Source organism: Protopterus annectens, chromosome 8.part0 (genome assembly GCF_019279795.1).
Source record: "Protopterus annectens isolate FY-2018-M chromosome 8.part0, PAN1.0, whole genome shotgun sequence".
Lineage (NCBI taxonomy): Eukaryota > Metazoa > Chordata > Ceratodontiformes > Protopteridae > Protopterus > Protopterus annectens.
The window spans coordinates 1,593,289,465-1,593,302,465 of record NC_056741.1 but is presented as its reverse complement, the minus strand read 5'-3'; the positions used below and the strand labels follow the sequence as shown (position 1 = coordinate 1,593,302,465).

General features: G+C 39.4%; 1 protein-coding gene across 1 annotated transcript in view; it reads left to right on the top strand.

The window, feature by feature from the left end:
• LOC122809553 (lipase member H-like) overlaps positions 1 to 13,001 on the top strand; it is a 462,467-nt gene that overhangs the window by 13,579 nt on the left and 435,887 nt on the right. Inside the window, exon 2 of the mRNA XM_044081135.1 lies at positions 2,763 to 3,112. Within this exon, the coding sequence (XP_043937070.1) occupies positions 2,763 to 3,112 (350 nt within the window). The remainder of the gene's footprint in view (positions 1 to 2,762; positions 3,113 to 13,001) is intronic.

Below are 13,001 nucleotides of genomic sequence, written 5' to 3'. Positions count from 1 at the left end.
AAGAGCTCTGGGGACCCAGGTAGATAGTAATCTCTCCTTTGACAATCATATTGCCAAAGTAGTTAGGAAATTCTTCTATGTGGCCCATCTAATTACTAAAGGATTTGCATCTAGAAATAAAGAAATTATAGTGCCCCTCTACTCATCACTCATTAGACCCATCATAGAGTACAATGCCCCATTTGGGATGTACCTCACAAGACACTTCCAACAGCTGAAAAAAGAACACACTGTAAACGAGCACCAACACTTCACTCAGCTCAATGAAGAAATAAATATAAAAAGCCGTTCTTATTCAGTTTAATACCGAAACAAATTTTTATTTTATTTATTTATTTATTTATTTTATTTTGTTTCGGTATTAAAGTGAATAAGAACGGCTTTTTATATTTATTTCTTCAACGAGCTGAGTGAAGTGTTGCTGCTTGTTCACAGTGTGTTCTTTTCTTCAGTTTTTCGTTTGTCAATTCATTTTCTACTTCTAACAGCTGGAAAGACCACAAAAGTACCTCACCAAGAGGATTACTGGCCTCAAACTTATGTCCTATGCAGCCCGAATGAAAAAACTCCGGCTGTACTCAGTGGCATATTGCTTACTCAGAGGTGATCTCTGCCTGATTTACAAAGCCATGTCCAACTCAGAATTAATGGACATGCTCCACCTAAAAAAATCCAAGTCACTGCGAGCCACACGCTCTAGTGAGATAAACATTGCCACAACAATAAATAGAACATGCTGGAGGGATAGATTCCTGTCACAGAGACTCCCCATGCTTTGGAACAAAATTCCAAATTACATCAAGAGAGGCCTTGACGAGTGGATGGGTAACAGAAAATACACTCCTGGGATCACTTCATTGGCTCTGCTTGACAGAGGATTAGTTAATTAATCAATGGGATGGCAAAAGCCGACACATTCTGGCTAGGCTTATAAATGCCCTCGGGCAGATAGCCTAGTACCTACCTATGAACCTATGAACAGGAGACACAGAAATGAACATGTGGATTTGGAAAGGAAAGAATTTCAGAATGGTTATTTGGTAGAGTTTCAGGAACAGAGGAAAAGGGGAGGGGTAATAAATACTCTTACATCAGAGTGACATGCTTTTTGCATCACAGCACAGAGTCATGTGTAACAAAGTGATACGTCTTGTCATGTATCAAAGTCACATACCCAGTATGTCACAGGACAGAATTATGCATCTAAGTCATATATCATGGACATGACGGTACAGAGAAGTAAATATGTTAGTGTCTCAGAAGGTCATACACTTACTTTTGATACTGGTAGATCTGAAGATTTTGAGTTCTGTCCGTACACCTGGTGACTGAATTTATTTTTACAATACTTACTGCCGTATACCTGGAATGCCATCCTTTGAATAAGATGATAAACTGAAGTCCCATCTGCCTGGTTTGGTGGTAGCTCAGCTGAATGTAAAAGATCTCATGGTAGATCCTTGATGAGCTAAGTAAAATTTTCTGTACTCAGTGTGAGTACCACCACTGGTCTGTCCTGAAAATAGATCACAACCTTGTGTGACTGACCTGGTCATTAAAACATAAGTAAATAAGTCACATTTAGTGCATAAGAGGATGGAAATGTGTAGCTAAATCATATACTTAGTGTATCACAGGACAGAAACATATACATCTAAATCACATGCCTGATGTATCACAGCAGAAAGTCACGCAGCTAAGCCACATACCTGATGTATTGCAGGACAGAGACATACAGCTAAGTCACATACCTGATGCATTGCAGGAGTGAGACGTGCAGCTAAGGCACATACCTGATGCATTGCAGGAGAAAGATGTAGCTAAGTCATATACCTGGTGCATTGTAGGACAGAGACATGCAACAAAGTCATATACCTAGTGGATGACATCCAAGTCAAAGTCCCATCCCTGGTATACCACAGGACAGAGACATGCATCTAGTCATAGACTTACAACATCACAGGATAGAGAAACACTTCTATATCACAATCCTGCTGCACTACATGATAGGGGTGTTTGTCTAAGACACATATTTACTTCACCATAGGACAGGAGATGTGCATATAAGTCATGAATGTAGTACAAGGCAGGACATAAATATACAGCTGGGTCCTATACATAGTGCATCACAGGATGGAGACATGTAGCTAAATTGCATACCTAATGAATCACAGAACAGAAATACAGACCAAGTACACCATCACACCACTGCTACACGTGCATCTTTCCTTCCTATCTTCTATCAGACTTCTTCAGGTTAGAAGGAGTAAGGATGAAATGTAACAAAGCAATGCTATGTGCTGCACATTTCTATGAAGATTATCTGTGGGTTACTGAAAGGATATGCAGAATATGAAGGTTTGTTGTGGGTTTGGGGTGTTGATCTCTCAAGTGACTTTGCTATAATTTTACCAGATGATGTTGCTTATGCTTGTGTGTACTTATCTGTTTACACTCAAGAGATACTAAGTGAATTTTTGTACCAGAAGAGAAATAACACTGAAAATACAGTAGTGTGATAATTTTAAGGTAATGCTGAATTCTGTGATTAGTTCTATACAGGTAGCCCCTCTTTCTTGTCCTTCAGGAGTCTGCTGAGGCCCTTGCTGTACCTTCGTCTGGGTCACGTCAAATCTCAGAATGACTATCATGCATAATTCAGTGTAGCCTCCCCTTATTCTGAGAGGGGGAAGAAGAGAGAGAGACGTATGTTAATCTTTTCCTTTTTTTTTTTTTTTTTTTTTTTTTTGCTGTTTACTTAGGAAACATTGATGGAAGCTGCCATGACTTCCGAAGAACAAAAGTGCATTCCCTACATGTGCAGCTTTTGGAATTCAGACGAGATGCTCAGCCATGTGGCACTCCTGTGGATTTAACAGCACTGGCACTGCAAGTGTCCATGAATCCTGACCTGCCTATCACTCTTATCATTCATGGGAATCGGCCATGGAAAGTTAGGCCTGCCTGGGTGGGAGTAATGGGCAAAAAACTACTGACTGGCCATAGAGGGATGGTGTTTGCAGTAGACTGGCTGGCACCTAGAAACCAGGACTTGGTGACTGTGGCAACAGAAGTTGGTAAAGAGGTGTCAAATGTAATTCACAGGATTCAGGTAAATGTGCAAAAGTCAAGATGAATGCTTTGTTATTTCTTTCTTTCTTTCTTTCAAAGTATTAATTCAATATTTTTTTACCCGGCAGCACATTGTGCATAGTGATGAATAACCCATAATATGCACTGTTTGCTTCCTACACCAACACCGAAAAAACACTATTCTACAGTAGAATGCATTCTTAAGGTTCATAGGTGTTTACTAGGCTAATGACCACAAGGGCCTTTTTAAGCCTAGCTATGCATCCCAAATCTCTGACACATTCTGGTACCATTGACAAGTGTAAGCAGACGCCTAGGAGATGAAGCATTTACAGGTTGCCTGTGTCCATTAGAGACAAAGGTGCCAAGCCAGGGATGAATTTCCTGTTCCCCATCCAGTTATCCAAGTTACACTTGAATTGGGTTAGGAAGGAACTCAAAGAGTTGACCTTACAAATGAGTTAGTTAAATTAAAGGAAATGTTCCTCAGCAGGGGTTTCACAGACAAGGAAGTTACTGAGATTATTGAAAAGGTACAAAAAGGTTGGGGTAACAAATACATCCCCCTGCTTGGTGTAGGGTTTGGACAGGGCACTAAGAAATCAAGGGGACAAAATATGAAAGGGCACTAGTAATAGAGTTTAATCAATACACAGGGTCCATCAGCCAAATTTTAAAGGACAATTGGAGTATTTTTAAAGTGAACTGGGAATTAGTTGAGGTAGTGGGGCATGAATCCACAATTTCCTTTAAAACTGGTAGGAATTTTAATTAAATTTTGGAAAATATCCTTAGTGGAACAAAAATAGGAAAGGAAACCGTTCCCTGTGGGTGGTGTAAGCAGTGCCCATTCATTAGTAGGGTCAAATATATTATTTTAGAAAATGGTCTGAAAAGTAAGGTACATTTTTGTGACAGCAATTCTAGCACCAACAGACTGATGTACCTTCCTAAGTGTGGAGGATGTTCAGCATTCTACAATGGTAAGACCAACAGAGCATTAAAGGATAGAATGTATGAACACCTCTATGACATAAAAATGAAAAAGGAAACTAGCGCTCTATTCAAATACTCTGTGATGTGTGGTAACTTTATGAGTTTCCAGTCTGGCATTTTGGATGTGGTCAGAAAGAATCTTAGGGGTGGTGACTGGAAGACAACTTTGTTAAACAAGGAATTAAAATGGCAACTTAGATAAAATGCAAATGTTTTTCCCTGGTTTGAATAAATATGTGACAGTAAAACCTGTTCTAAAAGGAAAAGCGGCTTTTGTATAAAGGAAGCCAATAGGCACATATATCTTTTTTTAAAAAGTGCATATGTATTTAAGGGTTAAACAAATGAGGTATACATTTATTGGTTAATAGCCATTAACTAAATGGTATAAAAGCAAGTGGATGGTTTAAGCACTTTATCTGATGAAGTCTTGGGTTCTGAGACGAAAGCGCTCATCTGTTGTGATTTTATTGTTTTAATAAATTTTCGGTTCTGTACTGTGTGGCTGGACTGCTGTTTTATTTTATCCATTAAAGACATAGGTGCCAAGCTAGAGATGAATTTTCTGTTCCCCATCCAGTTGTCCAAGTTACACTTGAATTGGGTTAAGGAGGAACTCTGCTTCACATGGATGGCAAGCCTGTTTCAAAGACAGGGAAGTCCCTGGGATACATACCTGTCTGCCCAGCAAGTCCTATTTATATCAGAGGCAAGGTTTAAGTCTTTTGAATGGGTCATTCTGGTGTTGTTTGTTTTGCGGATATGCAGGAAGACCATCAAAGTGGCATTTGAAAATACCCTGTATGCCAGGCATAGATATCCCCTCATCAAGCCTGTAGGAGACAGAATACAGGGATAACACATTGAGCCAGTCTGCATAGGACATTTTACTTATGCCCTGTAGTCTTTTAGTGAGGAACCTCCATGGACATTTCATTTGTTGGATATGCTTGGTTTGGTACATACCATAGGGGGCATTGTACTCAATGATAGGTCTGATGAATGCTGAATACAATGGAACAATGACTTCCTTGGACCTAGATGCCATACCTTTGTTTATAGGTTGTGAAGCTTAGAATGGTTTCCTTACTACTGTAAACATATGATGGTCAAAGGATAGATTACTGTCTGTGTGTGTCCCTACTGGGTCAGCTCTGAGGGGTGTGTTGTCAATATGATAGTTAACAGGGGTGGATACTGTTATGCTTTTCTTGGCTTCTAGTTTTATTTCATGGCTCTTGACACCAGTTGGTTGACTGTCAGCCCTTCCTGGAGAACCTTTGTGTCAGTGTGGGATATAATGATAGCTCCTAATTTGCAATCATCTGCAAATTTAAGCAGCCAGAGACCATTGACATTGGCCTTGACTTCAGTGAAATATATGCCAAAAAGGAGTGGTCCAAGGAGCGATCCCCGAGGGACTCCACTTGTGATTGGCTTTTTTCTAGAGGTGAACTCCCCAACTTTAACTTCCTGGGTCCTGTCTGTGAGCCAGTTGGCTATCCACCGGGTGACATACTGGTTTGTACCTAACATCCTTAGTCTGTCAACAATGCCAAAGTGGGGTATTATGTCAGATGCCTTGGCCAGGTCATGGTAGACAATGTGAACAATTTTGCCCTCATCCATTGCTTTGGTGACCTTCTCAAAGAAGTCCGCCAGGTTGAGTAGGCATAACTGGCCCTTGATGAAACCAAACTGGGTTGGGTCCAGTGTCTGGAGGTTTACTATAGTATTATTGATCATTTCCATGACAATTCTTTCCATGGCTTTGCATATAAGGCTAGTGAGACTTGTGGTCTGTAGATGGCCCTCCTTTGTGCAGAGGGATGACTGTTACTGTTCCCCATTCATGAGGAACAAAGCCTGTTTGAAGCCTACAATTAAATAGCAATTCCAGAGAGCCTGATAGGTCATGTTTCATGCTATTTAGAAGGCATCCTGGGATATTGCCTGGGTGTATTGATGCAATGTTCTTCGCCTTAGAGAGAGCATTAAGGACATGTTCCCTAGTTATAGCAGGGAGAGTTATGTTTGATGGTATTTCCTGATTTTAATAGCAATATCTCCATAATTATTATAGGTTCATAGATTAGTAATAAACTAACTGCCCTTGTGGGCCATTTTAAGTGAAGCCAATTATCCCATGTGAGAATCAAGCACTGCACCTTGTGTCTCTAAGGTAAACACCTTAGTCACTATGCCAACTCCCTTTAATCGTTATGCCAACTCCCATTTATAATTCTTCAACCAAATATTCTGGGAGACTATTTAGTCAATGTTTATCATCAATAACTGCTGCAGTAACCTTAACTATATGGGTTATATCCTGCCAAGGATATATCAGATGGCCAGCCTTCCAAAAAAATGTCACTCTGCCCAGACACGCATCCCCATCTGTGATATCTCAAACTGCTGTGTGAAGAAAACAGCAGCCTGAGTGCCAAAATACTTCAGATGATTGACTTTTAGCTTCTGTTTGGGAACCGCTTTCATACATTTTCTTTTATCACAAAAAAAGTGCCCAGTTCACTCTAAGGATACTGGCATTTTAAGTGTGCTTAATATTTTATTAAAAACACCTCATCTGACACCCGTTTAATTGTATTTGCAATACTGTTTATGCTAGTTTATTACTTTGCTGTGTTTGAAGGAACTCTGGTATTGTAAGAGGTTTTTAGTGTGTTTTGTACTTGTTCATCGACAGTTTCCTTGCTTACCAACTCCTTACAGCACTCTTCACCAAGGATCAGACTTCATTCTCAGCTGGGACATAGTACAGTTTAATGGTTTCTTGGTCCTGCCTCCTACTGTACAGAATTAAAAAAGTTAAGGAGCCCTTGCTGATATCTTGTGCTTAGACAGTACTGCTGCCACTGGTGATTAACCCTGTTATGGCCATTTGTTGTTCCTCACAACACTTGTTTTTTTTTCTTTGATCCCTCTGGTATAGTCATTTTGGTTACCATGGACCAGGATTTAGTCACGTCTCCTGCGGCTGTTCAGGTGCCTTTATTGGGAATGGGGGAGAGACTTTCTTCCTACAGGAGTGATTCAATGGAGAGTGGAGGTTTGCATTGCTAAGTGATGAGACCTGCTTCTTGGGATAAGGTACAATCCTTGATTCTGTCTTCTACTTGGGATGCCCCTATAAAAAAGAAACAGAGATTAAATTATCTTCCTCAGACTTTTCTGTTGATAAAGGAGAATTTTTTCTTTGGTTAAATATTTATTGAAGGCTTAAAACCTCTAGAGAATGAAGGGAATTTTGTCTGAAAAATTAAGTAATTTTCCTTTGTTTTTGAGTGTTCCTTGCCATAAGAAATGAAAAAGATAGGGACAGAGCACTTCTATATTTTCTGGCCATATTCCAGACTCACATTTAGAGGAAAGTTTTTTTTTTTCAGAAAATCTCTTAGAGGATTTTTCTTTCTCTGAGACTGTGTCCAGAATGAATAAGTTGTTTCTTTGTGAGTAACTTGATATTCCTGCATCTTTTAGAAATATCATGACATGTTACAAACAGATGTTCCACTGCTAACTCCTATTCCTCCTTTATTGCCAGCCTTGGAGGATGCTTTTCTTATTACCATGAATATGCCTGATAGTTATATTTGGTAGATAGACTTTATAAGGCTCCTCAGTCTTACAAATACATGTTTGCTCATCCCAGGTTAGACCCAGTATCTATTTTTAATTCTAGTCCAGCTGCTAACAAACGTTTTGTGAATGCTAATCCTTATTTTTTGGACAAGGATGTAAAAGCTTTTGACGGGTTTTTGAAGAGAATATGTTCATCATTTCCACTGCTGCAGTAGCCTGTAGCTACATGGGTTGTATCCTGCCAAGGATACAACAACCAAACAGCTTAACAAAGGCCTGACTCCATTTTACAGTTCACTCAAATTACTAATTTGCCATTCCCAAGGGGGGGGGGGGGGGGGGGGAATCTGAAGTAAGAGTGAATCTGTCTCTTCAGTACTTCTTGCCAACTTGAGAAACAGCAGATCAGAGACTTTATAGGATTATCAGTCAGCTAAAAGCTTCATTACTGGCAGAAAATTCACAGGTGGGGAACCTTTCACACAGAATTTGTTGTCCTTTTAAGAAAATACTATGTAAAAGTATTTTCTGACTAAAAGTGATATTTCCCCTTTAAGAAACACAATATTTTTTTCAATATCAGACGTTTCCTGTCTGAGACAGCTATTTTGACTTTCAAAATTTTTTTAGCTATTTCTTTTTCTTGTAGGATATTATGTACTACTATTGTAAATTTTGAAATATGTAACTAGACGTTTTAATTTGGGACCAGCAGGAACATGTTTTATACTGTAGTACTTATGTACACTTCATCACTACTTACCTGCCATCTGCCATTTTTCTCAAAGTGTGCTGAAAACATTGAAAGCTATTCTGAAAGAGGTTTTGTGTGTGTGTGTGTGTGTGTGTGTGTGTGTGTGTGTGTGTGTGTGTGTGTGTGTGTGTGTGTGTGTGTGTGTGTGTGTGTGTGTGTGTGTGCATGCTGCTTATGTATTTACTTTGTGAAGGGCCTGGGGATGGAATTGAGAGTGTAAGTTGCTGCTTATGGACACTAAGTGATAACTTACCTTCCAAATGACTCGTTCTAGCAACTGTTATTACTTTTGGCATCTTCTCCTTGGCTACAGAATGGATACACCGGTCCTACTTGCCCCTATCTTCCTGCACCAAGAAAGAAACAATTACTTAACAAGGAGCCCTTGCCTTTGTTGTTTGCTTAGTCTATGCCTCAGCTGATGGTGTGTAAACCTGCAGTGGCTATTGGTTGTTCCTCTGACCTCTCACTTATTTCTCTAGCTTCATCTGGTGTAATCATTTTGACCACTATGAAGTGTAGGTCAGCCACATCTTCTTCGGTTATTCCAGTGTCTGATCTGGGTTTGAGAGAACTGTCTTCACTGTATCTGGAAGACATTCTGGGAGAGTTTTCTTTGGGTAACCAAGGAAAGAGACCATCAGGTGTCCATTCTTCAGATGGGTGTCTTCTACAGGGACTCCTATAAAGGAAAAGCAAAATGTTAAACATGGTTTACCTTAAGAAGTTATAGCTGTTAAGAAAGATGATTTTCTTACCTTAGCCAGGCATGCGTTACAGGCTATGAATCCTGGTGTTCAGAAGGCATTACAGGTGGGCTTTCCTAGTAAAGAAAGCAAACATGGTCTGATAATTCTGTTGATGGAGATAGGACTTCTCCTCCTGCTGATTCACAAGCACAACTCTCAGATAGTAAGGAAGATATTAACTCTTATTCTCTTATGGAGGAAGTTTCTTTTAATCGGACAATAGCCAGCATGAATGAAGTATTTTTTATGGGAACAAACAGAATTTTCCCCTGAACTGAGGAGATGATATGATATGTTGCAAATGGATATACTTAATTCTTCACCCATCCCTCCTATGTTTCCACCACTGAAAGATATTTTGAATGCTGCATATAATCATGCTGATATCCAGCCAGATGTCCCTAAAAAGGAAGATAAAATGTGTAAAGTGCCTAATAATAATACATTTCTTTTCTGTCACATCTGATTTTGCATCTATACCTGCTGCTTCTCCAGCTGGTAACAGATTGATCGTGAGCACGAACCCCTCTCCTAGTGACAGAGGGGAAAGTTTTGGACTGCCTGACTTTCAGAATTCTTAATTATCAGGCATATGTGTAAGTTTATGCTGTTTTATGTGGACAGTCTGAGGGTATTTTCTGTCATATTTCCTAGAGAAGGTAGTTCCTTTCTGAATCCAGTTGTTTCCACCTTGAATCAGACATCCAAATGTCTTTGAAGAGAATGTATGATTCTGCAGAGACTGTGTTTAGGGCTACTACAAAGCCATTCCTAACGCTAGAAAAAAGTGGAGTTGTATCTATAATTCTTCCCGAGTTTCTCCAATCAGGCCTTGATTTCAACCAGTTCTTACTGGTTCATGGCTTTTATGATTCTCATGATTTCTCTTTCAAGATTGCACAAGTAAAATTCAGTGTTTTTTTTTTTTTTCAAGACTGTTTGGACCCAAGATTTCCATGCACTGGATTTCCAGATTCCAATACTGGGTTTTGTGAAAAGAGAACTTCTTTGAAAGAGAGACCAAGTTTCTTTGAACCCAAGCCTTCCATGCTTTCATATCCGCCACTTAATCCACCAGCACATGTTAATCAGTTTTTACATGGGGAGCTGTATCAATAACAAGAAAAGTGCATTTGCAACACATGAGATGGCCCAGAACACATTAATATAAAAGGGGTGTTAGCTGTGATCCAGCTATAGAATATCTTCACCATCTGTGGTCCCCAGGACCTTTGCAAGTGATTGCAGATAACAGCACAGTGACGTGGTATCCCCTGTTTATATACCAAAGTGATGTGGCATATAAACGGGAGCACTATACCTTACCCACTGTGCAGAATGGCTGTGGTAGCTTAAGAGGTCACTTGGAAACATTGTTTAACCCTGCAAACTTCCTGCATTCCTTCAGAGTAAAATGTAATGGCGGACAATCTGAGTAGGTCCAGGACAGACCCTCATGAATGGAAATTAAATAGGGAGTCTTCCAATAATTTATCCATTTATGAAGAACACCTCAAGTAGATCTGTTAGACTCCTTTCAAAACAGGCAACTCAATGTATTCTGTTCTGAAATTCATTTCAGACAGGTCTGGAAAACAGATGCCTTTTCATTCCCGTGGATGGGAGTGTTTCTTTATGCATTTCCACCCTTTCTAGTGGTATCTAGGGTCATTCTGAAGATTCAGATGGACTTTCCAAAGATAAGTTGTGGTGAGTCCCTTCTAACCGGGGCAACAGTGGTCTTCCCTTCCTATGGAACTGGCCGTGGACAATACCCACGCAGATTGGCTCTAATTTCACAAGACTGAGGGTGTTTAACACACCCCATTCTGAAACAACTAAAGGTAACTGCCTGGTTGATTTAATTTTGATATCTTTTAGTCATCTTGTTTCTGAGGATATGCAACAGGTACTAACAGAGGCAGTAAGTTCTGCACTAAGAAATTTTATGTTAGTACGTGGAAGAGATTTTCTAGCTAATGCCACTCTAATAACCTGAGCCAATTCAGGTACTATATTTGTGTGAATTACTGGCCTGTCTTACACCTTCAGCAATGTATTTTGTTGACCATTTCAAGATGTCTGCCCATGGACGCTTTTCTTTCTTCTCAGTCTTTCACCAAAGTGTTCTTGAAAGGGGTTTTGCATTTAAGACCACCCAGAATAAAAAGTGGCACCTTTTTGGGCTCTTAACTTTATGCTGGAAAAGTTAAAACTGTCTTCTTTTGAACCAACTCATCTGGCTATTTGTGATTTCAAAGACCATTTTAATTTATTGCACTGACTCTGACATCTTCAAGAGAGTATCTTGAATCGCAAATTCTCATGGTGGGTCAACACTATTTGGCATTGCATAGAGATAGGGTTACTTTAAGAACAAATAACTGATACATGCCAATAGTTTTGGAGTTTATTTGGAATCAAGACATCATTATCCCTGTATTCCTTCCTGAACCTCTAAATAAGGAAGAGGATTCTGCATACCCTGGACATGCAGAGACAACTCAGGTATTATCTTGACATAACTAAGTCCTTTAGGAAAGCTATGCATTTCCTATGAAGTGACAGAAAGGGCAACCAATGTCAAAACGGAAAATTTTAAGTTGGTTCAGCCTCGCTATTTCTTTTTGTTATTCCACCATGGTAAAACCACTCCAGACAGAATTGAGGCACATTTTACCAGTGACTTGTCTTCTTTGATGGCATTTTGGAAAGGGGTGGAGTCTAGAATTTTTATAGATAGCTACTGTGTCCTCTGTGCATTCTTTTTTCAAATTGGATTCCTTTCCCAGGTCCAGAACAAGCTTCTACCCATATGACCCCCCTGAATTGTATATGTTTTTTCAGGATATTAGCCTCCAATCACCCCCCCCCCAAAAAAAAACAAAACAAAAACAAAACAAACAAAAAAAAAAGTTGTGAAGCATTTTGGTTCCCATGCTGCTTTTTTCTCACCACAAGAGCTCGAGACAGCAGCCTTGGTGCATGTCTGAGGGAGAGTGAAAGTTTTTGGAAGCTGTTAAATCCTTGACAGGATATTTAGGGTCAGTGCAATTACACAACTAAACTATATTGAGTACATCTGTGCTTGGCAATCAGTTTCTTAGAGTTTACCGTATGTTAGCCATAGAAAATCCTAGACAGAAACTAGTATGCATGTGTCAAACTTTTTTTTATCGAAAAATAAAAATAATGCATTTAAGCCTTTTTTGGATCTTTGTTACTTTGTAAGTATGTACATTGGTATGTATATTACATTCTTCAGAATGTATCCCTCTCAAGTGTGTGATGTCTATACCTAGATTCTGAAAAGGAATGCCATTTTGTTCCACCATGAGGGGTCCAAGTGGCCTGCCTAATCTTTCTAGAAGATGCTAATTTCCAATAGGAGGTTACAGAAACTGCAGTATTCCATAACTCATCTTGCGCTGTCCAAATTAACAGATGAAATTAATGTTTTTTAATATAAAACCTCCAGGAAATGAACCAAAACCCAATGTCCATGTGACACAAGAAGGTAACCTATGTCTGTTGCAGTAGGACTGAGAAAGCCCAAAAAAAGAAATGACACAATAGCCAAGGCTACTGTCCTCTCTCTAAAAGCAATGACAAGGCTTCATTCAGTTGAAATAACATAGACAAAATATACCTTAGTACTGCGAACATATTTTTAATAAGACATTTTAAACTTCCCACAGCTAAGGAGCAAGTTTCTCCTCTACTTCTAGCTAATATACTGTCTGTTTGCACCTACAGCACTTAAAGTTGTTAACTGGAAAAAATATGTGCCCAGAATACAGAAAAGT